Source organism: Drosophila tropicalis, unplaced genomic scaffold (assembly GCF_018151085.1).
Source record: "Drosophila tropicalis isolate 14030-0801.00 unplaced genomic scaffold, ASM1815108v1 contig_1187, whole genome shotgun sequence".
In the NCBI taxonomy this organism is placed as follows: domain Eukaryota; kingdom Metazoa; phylum Arthropoda; class Insecta; order Diptera; family Drosophilidae; genus Drosophila; species Drosophila tropicalis.
The window spans coordinates 2,432,006-2,447,384 of record NW_027172559.1 but is presented as its reverse complement, the minus strand read 5'-3'; the positions used below and the strand labels follow the sequence as shown (position 1 = coordinate 2,447,384).

Sequence of the window (15,379 nt, the reverse complement as noted above, 5' to 3'; positions counted from 1 at the left end):
GTCCACTGGACCAGAATAAAATATACACTTCACACCACTTTGCTTTTATGTATGTATCTTAGCTTATCATTTTTATTTAATTATTAACAAAAGAAAAAGAAACCATCTTATTGAACACTTTTAATTTCACGAGACCAACACAACCTCTCCGTCCAGCAACTCAAGCTCTTCTCCCTTTTTCGATTCACCATCTATCGATATCTATCCTACTAATATCGTTATCGGCATTCCGATAACATTAGAGGTTCTCACGCAATCCTACATTCGGCCATTCTACAGGCTCATTCGTCCCGAATGATGGATTCCACATCTTCATGTACTCCGCTACGGTATTGGTCCTATTTGGGCCCTCACCATCCCCCAATCTTCTCCACTGAGTATCTACCATGTCTCAACTTCCTAACAATTTTATACGGCCCTAGATAATTCTTCTTAAGCTTCAGCCCTGCTCCAAACTGGGTACGCTTTATAGCAACCATATCGCCCACTTCGTATTCTGTTTCGGACTTTCTAAACTTGTTATATGACTTACGATTTTCTTCCTGTATTTTTACTATATTATCTTTTGCTAATCTACGAATTTCATCTTTCTCCCGTTGCAACTCTATAAGTAATTCTTCCTCTAACTGGGACTTTAACTCTTGATCATATGTCGTTCTCATTTCAATACCAGTCAAAATTTTAAAAGGCGAGATCTTAGTACTCCGTGGTGGCGAAGAGTTGATGAACTGTTGTACCCTGCCAACGTTTTTATACCAGGACTTGGGTTCCTCTGCACATAACTTGGTCAATAGCGTTGAAACAGTCCTATTAAGACGCTCGACTTGCCCATTTCCACGGGGTACTCCTGTAGCAATAAGTAAATGCTGAATCTTTTGCGAGGTACAGTATTCTTTAAACATGTTGGAAGTGAAAGCAGTTCCTCTGTCAGTTATAAAACGTTTCGGGTTCCCGAATACTTCCGATTGTCTCTGCAGACGATCAACAACTTCTTCAGATCCTGTGCTCTTAGTGGGATATAGCCAGACGAACTTGGAGAAAGCATCTACTATGACCAAAACATGGTTATACTGCTTTTTGTCGATTCCATGGGGCCTATGTGATCTAGGTGAAACGTTGTCAATGGCTCATCACCTTTGTCGATGACATTTAAAAATCCTTCCTTCCTTCCATGCTTCTGTTCGCTCACAATGCACTCCACACACGATTTGATAACCACCTCAACTTTGCTGGCAACGTTTGGTATATAATAATCTTTTTCTAGGAGATCTATGGTCTTCTTAATTCCAAAATGCCCCTGGCGGTGCGCCATAGTTATGATTTCTCTCTCCATTGCCGACGGTATAACTATAAGTTCTTTAATCGGGTCTTTGTGTAAAATATCATACTGCAAATAAAAGTCGTCATATGTCCCGTTTTCCAATACCTTTCTAACCGCATTAATCCATTCATCCAAAAGCTGAGCCTGTTGTATCTTGTGTCTCAGAGAATTTTCGAGCAATAAGCAATGAATTCTGCTTAACGCATCCACGTGTTTCATTTTAGTTCCAGGTCGATGTTCGATCTCGAAGTCGAAATCTTGTAGAAATATCGCCCATCGAGCCACTCTTAAAGGCACTTCTTTTTTTTTAATCGTCATTGCGAATGCATTACAATCTGTAACGATTTTTATCTTCTTCCCAAGCACGTAAACCCTCCACTTTGACAAAGCCTGAATTATGGCGAGTACTTCCAACTCATATGAGTGATACTTCTCCTCTGCTGGTGTAGTCTTACGACTCATGTACTCCACAGGATGGAAATTCTGGTCTTCAGAATCAAATTGTAGTAACATAGCGCCATAACCATACATACTAGCGTCACAGTGAACTTCGGTTATACCCATCGGATCAAACAAACGTAATACTGGCGGATTTGACAAACCTACTTTTAACTGCCTAACGGATGCAAGTGCTTCTTCATTCATCATGAATGGTACATCTTTTTTCATCATATTCGTCAACGGCCTAGCGATTGTTGCAAAGTCTTTCACGAATCGGCGAAAATACGAAGTAAGACCTAAGAACCTTTGTAAACCCTTTTTTGTCTCTTGGGATTGGGTAACTTTCCACAGCCATAGTCTTTTCTCTGGACGGTTTAATAGTCGAATTTTCAATTATGTATCCTAGAAAATTGACTCGCCTTTGTAAAAATTGACATTTTTCCCATTTAATTTTCAGTCCTGAAGTCTCGGCTAGATTTAATACTCTTTTCAGCTTATTTAATCCATCTTCCTCATCATCTGATGGTATGATAATGTCATCCATGTACAAAATAACAATCCCTTCATCGATAAGTGGCCTTAAGACTGCAAATATGTATCTCATGAATACAGCTGGCGAATTGGTTATCCCAAATGGCACGAAATTAAACTCGAACTGGCCGTTTTGAGTAACAAACGATGTAAACTTCCGTGAGCTTTCGTCTACGGGAACGTGAAAGAATCCATTGCATAAATCGAGGGTTGTAAACACCTTTCCTCTCTGCAGTTTATGCAAAACGTCGTCAATTAATGCTGTCGGAAAATTGTCTTTTATTATTTTCTGATTCAGCTTCCTGTAATCACAGCATAATCTTTTCTTGCCATCTTTTTTTGAAACTAGCACCACAGGAGATGAATACTCGGAAAAGCTTTGACGAACGATTCCAGCCTCCATCCATTCCTTTATCTGCTGATTCACTATCACTTGATCCTGATATGGTAAACGTCTTGGCCTTTGAGAAATTGGAATATCATCTGTTACCACAATCTTCATTTCCACTGGCGATATAGTAGGCTTTACCGGTTTATATGACTTCAACATTTCTAATATATCTGATTTTATACCTTCGTCTAAATGGTTGAGATCAATTTCCAGTGCAGCGTCTTCATCCAAGGTCATTGTCATAATTCTCTCAAACGTTGTCTGCAATTCAGAAATGTTTGTCTTAGTTTGCACTTCTCGGCTTATTGGCTTTGGTATTTCGTCTTCTTTGTGGAACACGATTCGTTTTCTTCCAATAGTAACATTCAAGTTCTCCAGAACATCATTTCCGATCACTCCTTTATACAATGTGTCTTTATCTCGAACAACATGAAAGTCTATTTCTACAGCGTTGCCATCTAACTCTGTTTTGATCTTGAAAAACCCCAGTGTACGAATCTTTTTCCCTCCTACGCCAATTACCTCCTTGCATTCACGGTTTAAGTTAACCGGGTTTATTTCCTTATAAGCGCTCTCGCTAATGGTGGAAAGATCACTGCCTGAATCAAACAGAGCAGATAATACTCTATTGCCTATTGGAACGTCCTTAAAAGAACGATTAAACTTAAGTGTCATTTGTTGATAATTTGTATTATCCTTCCTAGTTTCTTTTGTGTTCCTTGCCTCACACTGATTAGCTTTGTGGCCCATCTGATTACATTTAAAACATTTGAAATCGTCTTTACAATTCTTAGCGACGTGATTCTTTCCTCCACATTTAAAGCATTTGAAATCCTCCAAAGTATTCCTCGATTGCAGCTTCTCAAATCGTGGTTTTGTTTTAGACTCTTGGTTGGAAGCATATTTCTCGTACATCGTTAGTTTCTCTCGTAATTCCTTCAAATCTCTCGCTTGGTAAAGAACGCTTTTATTCATTTTAGAGTCAGGGATACCCTCAATGATGTATTCGACAATGCTTTCCTCATCTAAGCTGCCTCTTTTGGCTATACTCTTCATTAGATAAAAGTACTCAACCAGACTCTCGTTGTATTTCTTCTTTCTACTCTCTAATTGCTTGTGAACTTCTTTTGCCGACAATTTAACAGTAAACTCATCCTGTAGCGCGCTCTTAAGTCTATCCCAACTTGTTAGACCCTCTTGACTATTTACGAACAACTTAGCCGCTCCTGTCAACAGCTGTCTACCATAGATAAATTTCTGAAGATCATTCCATTGTACTGTTACAGCAGTACCCTCAAAGTCTGAAAGCCATTCTAATACATCCTTTTTGTTGCTCCCATCAAACTCTGTCAACGAATCACGAATATCTTTTAAGGTGAACGCCATTGTCACTTCTCTCTCAACTTCTTCAACTTCGCCTTGAATACTGGTATTAGCTTCTGAATATAAGGATTGCTCGTTCGTGTCTAAATCAAAATATGAAATTAATCTCTCTCTTAATTCAGGTTTGTTGCCTTTTACACTTAAATTCAGCTCTTTTAACTTTTCTTTTAACCCTGCGACGGTCAGTTCGGTGATCTCGTTATACAACATGTGTAAAAATATTGATTACAAAATAATTTAAATTAGTGTTTAAATTAGATGTTAGTTTTAAAAATAAATGTACTTGCGATCTAGCCCTGGTTATTTTACGTCTATGTTGTCCGTTTCTCGTGATCTTCTTTACGCAGTTGTCTTCTTACGCGTAGTTTTCCTTACGCAGTTGTCTTCTTACGTGTTGTCTTCTTTACGTCTTAGCTTCTTCTCACTCACACACACACAATGTTGGATGGATGATGCCTTCTGACTGTGCATGTAGTGGTGAATCGGGTCGTCTCGTCTTGATCTGGTACTCCTCGTATTAGCAGCCACTCTCCGAGTCCGATCTCTGCTCCAGGTTACTTCTTGGCTTGCCTGAATGATTGGATAGCGCCGAATCCAAGCAAGTTCAATTTTTCTCCTCGTTTTGTCCCTCTCTGAACAAATTTTTGTCGTCTTTCGTCTTTTGATGCTCTTCGTGTTCGTCTCTGAACAAATTTTCGTCTTTGGGAAGTTGTTCGTCTTTCAAATATTTTCGTCTTTGTTCTTGCTTTTCCTCATTTTGTTCCTCTCTGAACAAAATTGTCGTCTTTAAGCGTTACTCATCTTTTCATCTTTGTTGTTATTTCTCATGTGTTCGTCTCTTTTCTTGTCGGTGGTGAAATTAAAGCACGCATTTTATTTTGTCTCGCTTGCTCTCATGTTTCCTTATGTTGGCGTCACTCTTGCAATTACGCGCGATTTCTTCATAAAGTTTTCTCTCTCACTCGCTCTTTGTTACATTCCCGGACGAGCCCCCAAAATGTAGAAAGGCTGAGTCCACTGGACCAGAATAAAATATACACTTCACACCACTTTGCTTTTATGTATGTATCTTAGCTTATCATTTTTATTTAATTATTAACAAAAGAAAAAGAAACCATCTTATTGAACACTTTTAATTTCACGAGACCAACACAACCTCTCCGTCCAGCAACTCAAGCTCTTCTCCCTTTTTCGATTCACCATCTATCGATATCTATCCTACTAATATCGTTATCGGCATTCCGATAACATTAGAGGTTCTCACGCAATCCTACATATGTATATGGCTTCATCCATTCATATAGTAAGTTGATAGTTGCTGGAATTGCTAGAAATAAAAATTGCTTAGACCTAGAGAAGAAGAAGGAGGGGGAATTTTGCACAGAGGTTAAAGAGCAACAAAGCAAATGGAGGCGAGACTACATACAATATTATATCTACAACAACAGCTACAAAAAATACAAGAGCTACAACAATAACAATAGCTGCCGGGTTGTTAAGAGCAGAAATTCGCATTAAGCTGAAAGAAAAGCAAAATAAAGGCCGGAACGTTGGGGGAGATGGGGAAAAATGGTTGTTTCAACAAGGGCAAGCCACAAGTAAACGAGCCAAGAGCAGCTTGTTTTAAGTGTAATACAAACATACACACACTCACATATGCCTAGATGATCACACACACTGTACATTAGTTGCATTGCTGTCTCATCCTGTTTTCTTCTGTTCTTGCTGTTGTTTTCTGTTTCCTTGTTTGTCGGCGTTGTAGCATGAAATCTTTTTAAAAAATATTACACGCACACACACATATGTGTACATACTGCCAATCCCATACACACACACCCACACATATGAACATGCATCAGCTACATACATCAACTACTATACAACAACAATGCCAAAATGCCATAATTCTTGTCGACGCACAAAAGTATGCTACACTTTATATGAAATAAATAATTACAAACAAGTCAAGCAGACAACCAGAAACATATCCAAGAGTACGTGAAAGCTAAACACATATGCCCAACATGGGCGTAGCTATGAGCAACTAACATAGATGGAGCACTTATCGCTTGTTTTCTGCTTTGGTTTAAAATCCATTAAAAACCAAAAAAAGATTTAAAAAATAATAAAATTCAATTATCAAAATTTTATTCTAGATTGGCTATAAAACAATAATATATTTCAACTTCAAAATAAACTATTAACTTAAAAAAAGAAATTGCATCTGATTACTGCAGTAAGCCTTCAGGATAATATGAATCCTTTTTAGGTACGAGTTACTTAGCACAATAGAATTCTACTAGCTCAACTCGGATATACAATGTTTATTTGTATGCTTCAAGAAAAGGATATTCCTACGTCCCTGTTTTAATGCAAAAGGTTGGAAAAGAATATAGGAAAGGGAATAGGAAGGCGGCCAGGAAGTAAATGTTGACGCCGACAACAGTCAAAATGCATATATATTATGGCTGTTTTTATACTCTTACTTGTGGTCAATTGCATCAAATGACTTTTTAAATGGGAGTATCGACTATATTGATCAAGTAAAATTCTTTTCTAATCTTAAAATTCGATTTAAATAAATTAATTCATTACTGAAAATCTAAAAAATTAAATGAGTGTGAAGGCATAAGACTTTAAGAATTGAAGAATGTGGATATTTAATATTTTGTTAAATAATTGTAATTGTAAACAAAATAGGTGGTTAAAAAATATGTTTTTTACCATTCTTTACTTAAAATTTGTGATCTTATTGTTATTTGTGTTAACTTGCTTAAGTGTATTTTATATTCGTTGGATGCATTTTACTTTATTTTGTTTTTCTCCATTTTTGTTTTGATTCCATTTGTATTTATGAAGACGTCGTCGACCCCAAAACAACTTCTCTCTCACACACACACACACGCCAAATGCCGACGACAAACGCAAAAATAAGTACAGACAAAAAAAAAATACCAACAACAGTGTAAAAGGACGAAAAAAAAACGACAAAGTGCAATGGGAACAAAAAAAAAAAAAAAAAAAAAAACACAACTTTTGTGTTTTCTGTTTTGTATGTGTTTTTCGGTTTGGTTGCTTTTGCCCAGACTTGACTTTTGCTTGGCATCTTTGGCCTAGGCAAATGAACCAAAACGTAAACCAAACTTCTACTCAACATCACCCCGACTCGGCATACACTTTGGCCTCTCTCCTCTCCCTGGCTCAATCCATCTGTGCACTCATTCAAGTGCTAGTGAGCTGTGTGCTTTTGCATTTATGAATGTTTAAGCATTCCGAGTTGACAGACGAAGCCCCAAGTCAGAGTCAGACTCTGAGTTGGAGTTGTAGTCGTCATCAGAGTTGAAGAGAAAAGTCAGAGAGGAAACAATTGAAAAATTCATAAAGCCAAAAATAAAACTTTATTTAAGTGCGAGTGCGTTGGTGTTCTCCTTGTGCGTGTGTGTGTGTGTATTAACTCTTGGCTAATTATTACAAAATACTCGTAAGTTCACACAAAGAGAGCAAACATTTACATTGCACCGAGTGAAAAACTGCAAAATGAACCACAAGTTTACCCTGAAAACTTGATATACTCTTATATTCCATAAGAAAATAAATGTTTCTATTTGTTTCATTATACAAGATTTCTAATTGTAGCCGATGAATCGATCGTTATTCACTTAGCTTTATATACCCTTCTTGGTGAATACATAAAACTTTTCTCTATGTGTTTATGCAAACAACATTAATTTACATTTAAAAATTCATACAAAAAAGTAAATCAGTTTCAAAAAGAGACGAAAACTTTAAAATTTTATAGCTATTTTGCCTAAAGCGATTTTTCCAAAATGTATGTTTGTCTCTGACCCCTCTGTCCTCTTCGCTCTGCCCCTCCCACACTTTAACTTTTCTTATGTTAAGGTAATTTGTGTTGAAATGAAGTTAAATAAATCAAATGAAAACTATATTTGTGTGTGTGTGTGTTTTGGGTGTATGTTTATATGTCTGTGGTACATGCATAACTAACTAAATACAAAGTTCTCCGTAAGCACAAATATTATTATGCAATTCATTCATTCATTCGCCAAGGGCCACTGAGAGGGCCAAGAGCCACTCATTCATAATTACTTTTATATGGAAATCCGTGGTCAGCAGCGATGAATATACATATATAAGTGCAGAGTTTTATTTTCTGTTTTCTCTGTTTTGTAGCGAGGTAACAGATTTTTTATCCTTCTCCCTTAACTGATTACACATAGTTTATTTTTTTTTTTTTTTTGTTAATCTGCGAGTGTTTTTGCTCCATTCTTGTATAATTTATATTTCAGTAGGAACTCGTAGAAGATCTTTATTCTTACATGCTTAAAATTTGGTAGATTCTAAGCCTAAAAAAATCAATCGCGATTGACGACAATTTACTTAAAATTGCTTTATATTTATGGCTTATATTTATGTAACATATGACCACAAACCCCTGAAGTCTTTTTGCAAATTGAGATATGTAAAATATTTTCAAGTTCCAGAGATCCGAAAATGCCAATAAAATTCAATCCAAAAATAGTCATAAAAAAACTTGCGACTGTTTCTTTTGGATTGAGTACTTAATATTTGTAATAACTCGATTTGAGTAAATAAAAAAATGTAATCAGTTTTCTGGTTACCCACACATATCAAGTTTTTCTACTTTTTTTTCTACATTTCTCATATACGAATAAACAACTGTTAATTACAATAACAGTATCACAGTGTTAGCGAAAGAGAAAAAGGAAGGTCGGCAGAGGGGAAAAGAGTAACCGGAGCCGGAGCTGGATGCTAAATAAATGGACGAATTGAATATGCAGCTTCCACGTAAATTGAGCTGTTTGTTTTATACGCCACAGCGAAAATCTCAACGCAATATCCAAATGCATATAGTGTTTTATACTTTTTTACTGAATATAAAACTGAGCGGAACAATGAAGAGCTAGTAAAAATATATATATGCACACATAAATATATATATGTATACATATATAGTATATTTCTACATATATTGTACAAAAAACAGATTTGCGCAAACAACAAGAGTAGAGAAAATGAAAGCAAAAGAGAGCTAGGATAAAATAAAATGTGTAAAAAAAACAGACACACACACACAGAATTTCAGGCAGACAAATTAAAACTAAGCGCTGCATGTGCAAACAACCTTCCCTACCCCGTTCCCATCTCCTGTTCGCTCCCTTCCTCTCTAGTCCCCTATGGCAAGCACTCGACCCAATGGCGACCACTCGACCATTTGCTCCATTTAGTTGTAGACTCATATACGGACCAGAACATACTTATATGTATATAAATACATAGTTGCAGTTGGACTTGGCAACTAAACTGCGTCGAGAGTTTTATTTACCCAATGCTGCTCAAACTGTAAAGTGACCACAGCAACAGCCGCGGCAGCAGCAGCAGTAACAGAATCCAAAGTGTTTATTTCATTTTGTTAAAATAACTTACAACATTCCGTTAAGCGAATTCTCATAGATAACGACCGTTTATCTATATAGAATTTTGAAAATATATTATTGTTAGTATTAGTATTAGTAAACTAATCAAAAATCAATACTATCTGCAAGACTAAAGGACTGTTCTGATCTTCATATCTGTGGATGAACCTATTTTAGTTGATCCTCTCCTTATTCCTCATTCAATTGTTTGCGTGATAGTAGACCATGTATCAACTTATTTCCACTCCCTTATCCAACTAATTCCGTAGACAGTAGCCCACTAGCGGCACCAAGCTACTGTCCTGTACACGCAAAAGGATACATGTTTTTGTTGTTACACAATATCCCAAACAAAAGTTCTTATTGTATAAACTATAACCTCTTTGTGGACACCTACTAAATAGGATGAATTTATAGAGCACCTATTGCTAAGCCAATTGCAATGCAAGGTAACAGAACCAAGCCCATAATGGACACACTCGCCTTTAGTTGTTAGTTTGCAAACTAGTTTAAAAGTTTAATCCAATGAACAGTCCAAATGGCTAGCAGCAGTTTGCAAATAAGCTAAATGTAGATTAATATTGGTCCAAATTCGTTTACCGAATTACATGTCAAATGGTTCTTTAAAATCATCAACACAATATTAACAAAATTTCTATGATATAAGTACCTTTAAAAGATTTCTTCAAGTCTTTCTTAATCTAGAGTTTTTTAAGTATTTAAAAATTTCCAGTGTAGTTCCATTTTAATTAAATTGTAGACCTTTATTGGATAAAGGATTTCCGGCTAATTTCTTTTGTCGTTTCCTTGTAAAACAAAAACTCTTTTTCAACGATTCAATAAAAATGTTGACGTGCCATTCCCATTCATCATTCATTGCTTTAAACAAATTTGCTTTCAATTGTATGAATTTTTATTTTTTGGAACATCCCTTTTAGATCAATTTACCAATTTCTGTAAAGCTTTCTGCTGCTGTTGCTACTGTATGGCATGTGCATTATTCATTTTGTGGTTTAGATTTACAATTTTCTACGAATTTCGCAATGCAATATTTCTCTGTCTCTCTCTCTTTTTATGTTGCTACTGCCAGTACGATTGCTGTTGTTGCTTTTGTCTTGTTACAACATTTCGCGTGTATTTATTGATTTTTGCGTTATATCAAATAAATCAAATCAGTTTACAGTTGAGGCAGCTAACTGGATTTTGACATAGCATTCGCTTTAATTAAATATTCTGTACGATGGAATTGGTAACAAATGTTTGGATTGCATCTCAATTTCAATTGGTTTCCTGTTTCTTGTTCTTCTATTGTAGGTCCGGTGATCCTGGGATTGTTAAGCTTGATTCAGGCCGATGATTCACTGGACACACGTGAGGGCGTTGATCTGGTGCTCAAATGTCGTTTCACCGAGCATTATGATTCAAGTGACTTCACCTTCTATTGGGCCCGCTGGACCTGTTGTCCCACATTGTTCGAGAATGTGGCCATTGGCGATGTGCAGCTTAACTCGAATTATCGGTAAGTGTTTTGCCTCTGTTCCTGCTTCAGCTCTTTGCTTGTGCTCTCGTTTTCATCCTTATTGTCCCTGTCGTTGTCATTGTCCTTGTTTGAAATGAAAGCAATGGGCTGATAAATCACAGTTGGCCTCATAAATTCAACACTGATGGCTGTCAATAAGTACCAGGCGAAAGGCTGTGGGGTCGAGTGGGAGGCGGATAGGCGTGACTGCACATTTATTTAATTGCCTGCATGACATCGACACTCAGTGTAGAAGGAGTCGAGGAGACTGTTCAGTAGGTGAAGCTCTTGGCCCGAAGCCATCGCGCTGGATTGTGTTCTCGCCGTTTATTGATAAAAGATGAAAGATGCGAAAGTCGATGGGCGATGTGCGATGCGATGCGATTCGATGCCATTCAACTGTTAAATTTATTAAAATTGCCAACGACAACAAGGACGTCAGGACTTTAGGACTTTTCGACGTCGGACGTCATCGATGGCTTGTACATCATTAAATGTTCATCTGGCAGGCGATAATTCATTCTCGCTAAGAGAAAGAGCAATACGCAGAAATGTAGAAGAGAGGCTAAAGGACTCGCCAGGCAAAGTGGAGAAGGGCGACTGGCAATGTAAACAAGGCGCTGCTTCAAACGTGGCAGAGCCATCAAGACCAGCTGCCAGCCAGAACAGTAGAAATTACTTTTGTGCTCATCATCATCATAGACAATGGGCCCAATTGACAGTCCTTAAAAGCTAACAGATTTCGTAGAATTTTACAAATATTTTCCAGGAATTGTTAGAAGTGTAAAGGAATTAATTTTTAACTTAAAAAATCTTTAAGCTCCATCAGCTCGAAATTACGGTTCCCTTTGGGTAACTTGGCAAACATTAAGGTATAGGATAAAAAGCTAAAACTTTCTCAATTCACTTTATATAAATTAGCCACTTCTTCAATAACTTTTATTTATCTAATTAATCTTAATTTTTGCACAAATTTTCTTTGTACAATTTTTCCACTGTCGTACATTGCGTATACGTAACTTCATTAAAGCTTTCAGTCTGTGCCTTTAAATTTATACCAAGCAAATGTGTTGAATATTACCAGTTCAAGCCAAGCCCGGCCCAGCCAGCATATATTTATTTATTAATCATAATAATCATTTTGCAAAAACATTTTGAGCGTGAACAACAGAACAAGAGAAGTACAAAGAGAGACAGAGGCAGATAGAGAAAGAAAGAGACAAAGCGAGAGAAAATAAAAAACCATATTCAATGCGGCGTATGCCGCAAATCGTTTGGAAAATTTCAGAACAGAACATTCAAAATACATTACTGAGGGAAATGAGATGAGACGCGAATGCGAGAGAGAGAGAGAGAGAGAGACAGAGACAAAGAGGGACTGAGGGCAAAAACACGCCTACCACAAACCAAGAGACAACAAGCATAATAAATATATGATATATGTTCCTTTATGCTGAGTAACAAAAACGAAAAAAGTATAAAAAATAGGCAAGAAAAAATAATAACAAAATGGAATAAAAATTATTACAAAATTTTGCTAATCGCGCGTTAAACAATTTGCTTGATTTATGCGGTGCAAAAAGCTCTAGGCGCGTTGAAGTAAACTTTCAAAGTTTGCAGACAGAAATTTAATAAAACATTAAGGAATGTAGATAAACTTTGAATTATTAGAATGTTCTCTTTAATTGAGACTAAGAGTTAGTATCAAGAAATATTTGATTACTGGAATGTTACACAATTCATTAAATGGTTACACTACAGATTCGTTAACTGGACAGCTGGGCGTATACTTAACAAAAGAGAATTTATTTTCTGCAAAAAGTGTGGGCAGGAATAAAAAATGAAAGTATTGTGAAATATCAACTAAAACAAAGACAAAATAAGATTTCTTACTTTGGATGGTTCTTTCCAACTAAGGTACACCAAGTTGTCTATATCTTCCCCAATCAAATGGAGAGGACTCAAGACTTGCAGAACATAAGAAACATTTGATTAGATCTTTTTCAACTTTGCATTTTCTGAAAAATCATTATATTCTTCATAAGTATGATTGATTTCGTATGGAAGACACACATTCAAAATTTTTCAAATTAATTTAACTCTTAAAATGCAGTTTTATTACAAATCATGGCCTTGTTAAAATGTTCAACAAAGTCTGAACAACATCAGAGATGATTATAAACACTGCAGACTTTTCCCCAAGACGATGAAAGTATAAAAAACAGCCATTAAGCGAGAATCGAACAACATAGAGAACTTGCCTCTTGTTAACAGCAAAGAAACACAATAGAAGTTTTGCAGACAAAATGGAATCTTTAACAAAAAGAAAAAGAACAAGAGAAACTAAAAAACAAGAGAAACGGCAAAGGTTTTCCATTGACACCCAAAAAACGAAAACAAAGAAAAAAAAAAAAAAACAAAAGGCTAATTGGCATGTTAGACAAAAGGCTTTCTGCCTCTTTTTTCATGGCTTTTAATGGAGACTGGTCTGAAGCATTTAGGGTAGGCAGTTCCCTTAACTTGCTTGTTGTATTTTTTTTTTTATTATGTTCCATCAAAAGATAAATTGTTTTTTAAATGAATTCAATAAAGCATGAAAAAAAGGCGTAGCCAAGCGAGAATAGAATTGAGAAAAAAATATTGAAAGGGGGTAAAACATAAAGGAAGCCCACAAAGGCAACACCACAAATATACAAAACATCCATACAGATATATGTATATATATATATATATATATATTCAGTTATAGCTTATTTGCATTTCAATTTGCATAAGTGTAGCCGTACACAAATATTTTACATATATTCCTGTATAAGGCTGATAGATGTGATCCACCCACATGTCGCGACATTCATATGGAGGCGTGGCAACACGTGTTATCCGACAAAACAAAAAACACAACAACAACAGCAACCGCCCAAAGTCAGACCTATATATTTTGATGTATGTCTGTTGGCAAGGTAAAGGTTAAATGTTGACCCGCATAAAAGAGAGACACACGAGAGTCAAACAAGACCGAAACAATGGTGCGGGGAGTGATAGAACTTTCCACTGATAACATCCAACGTTTGCATAAATAGCATAAAGCAAAAAGAACAAAATAACAAAAAAAAAAAAAAATTATTGCCACACATCCATCACAAAATGCCAAATGTGTCAGCTTGACTTGGCAACAGACATTGACGACAGCAGGAACAACACTACTAACAAACAGGAGCGGTTTCAATGCCTTTTGTCTTGTCATGGATTGAAGTCAGGAACATCTTCCACAAATGCAGAAACTTCTACAAATTTTTAGCTCCCAAAATTTTCCATTTCAAAGATTTTATTTCATTTTTTTGAATCCTCTGAACAAGAAGTCCACAGGATCCAATACTTAAACGCTCTTTGAATATATGAATATATATCACTTTGATCTTACCGCACTCAGTCATAGACCGTTCCTGAAAGTAGTTTCTAAAATAGAACATTATGATAAATATAACCAAATATTGTATATGGAGCATCAATATTGAAAGCGAAGCGAAATGAAAAAGTCAATACCATGGAAGACATTTCCTCTTATTGACTTTTTTTTTTGGTCTATCTTGGACTTTCCCCATTGAATTTTTCTCTCTGTGGGCAAATTGTTTGATTATGTATTTTTTTTTTTTTTTTTTTTTTTTTGTTCTCTTTTGCTTTTTGTTTTTACCACAACAAAAGATGAGTGTGGCTTGCTTATTTATTTATTTTCTGCTTGCTAACAAATCAAAATTAAAAATCGATAGACAACATGAGTTTCGTATTAAATTTTCTTTTAATACAATTGAAAAATGCCTTCCGCAGGCGTCGCTGATGCTCATATTGATGCTGAGTTTCCTTCTTCGATATTTTTCCTTCGCTCACTTCTTCTCTCTGTATCTGTTCAATGAAGAGCAAATTTTGTTGATTGTTTGACCCCCGCCTTTCACTTCCTCCATCTGATTTCTTTTCAATATTTGTGGCACTTAAACAACATGAAAAAATGCCAATATCATCATCATTTCGGAAAACAGAGTGGCATAGAGGATGGGGTCAGGAGGCAAGGCAATAAAATGGTTATCCATCAATCTTTTAAGTGGAAAATGTTTCCATTCCAAAACTAATCTTTGGATGATGGAATATAGCAATTTTGTTAGCAAAATTGCCAACTCGTTTGTTGCCACATTGAAATCATTTAATTGCCTTAAACATTATATGGCCTGGCCAACACTGATTTAAGCGATTTGCAATCGGCCAAATGGCAGGGCAGAGTTTCATGGGTATCCCAACTGGAGGGAGGAGGCCTGGGCTTAGTGTTCTGCCATGTGGCGCATTGT

The 15,379-nt window shown here is 36.2% G+C and overlaps 1 protein-coding gene across 3 annotated transcripts in view; it reads left to right on the top strand.

The window, feature by feature from the left end:
* The window catches only part of fred (friend of echinoid), a 112,938-nt gene that overhangs the window by 53,409 nt on the left and 44,150 nt on the right, over nucleotides 1-15,379 (top strand). For all 3 annotated transcript variants that reach the window (XM_068289721.1, XM_068289730.1, XM_068289739.1), the window contains exon 3: nucleotides 10,838-11,042. In XM_068289721.1, the coding sequence (XP_068145822.1) occupies nucleotides 10,838-11,042 (205 nt within the window). The remainder of the gene's footprint in view (nucleotides 1-10,837; nucleotides 11,043-15,379) is intronic.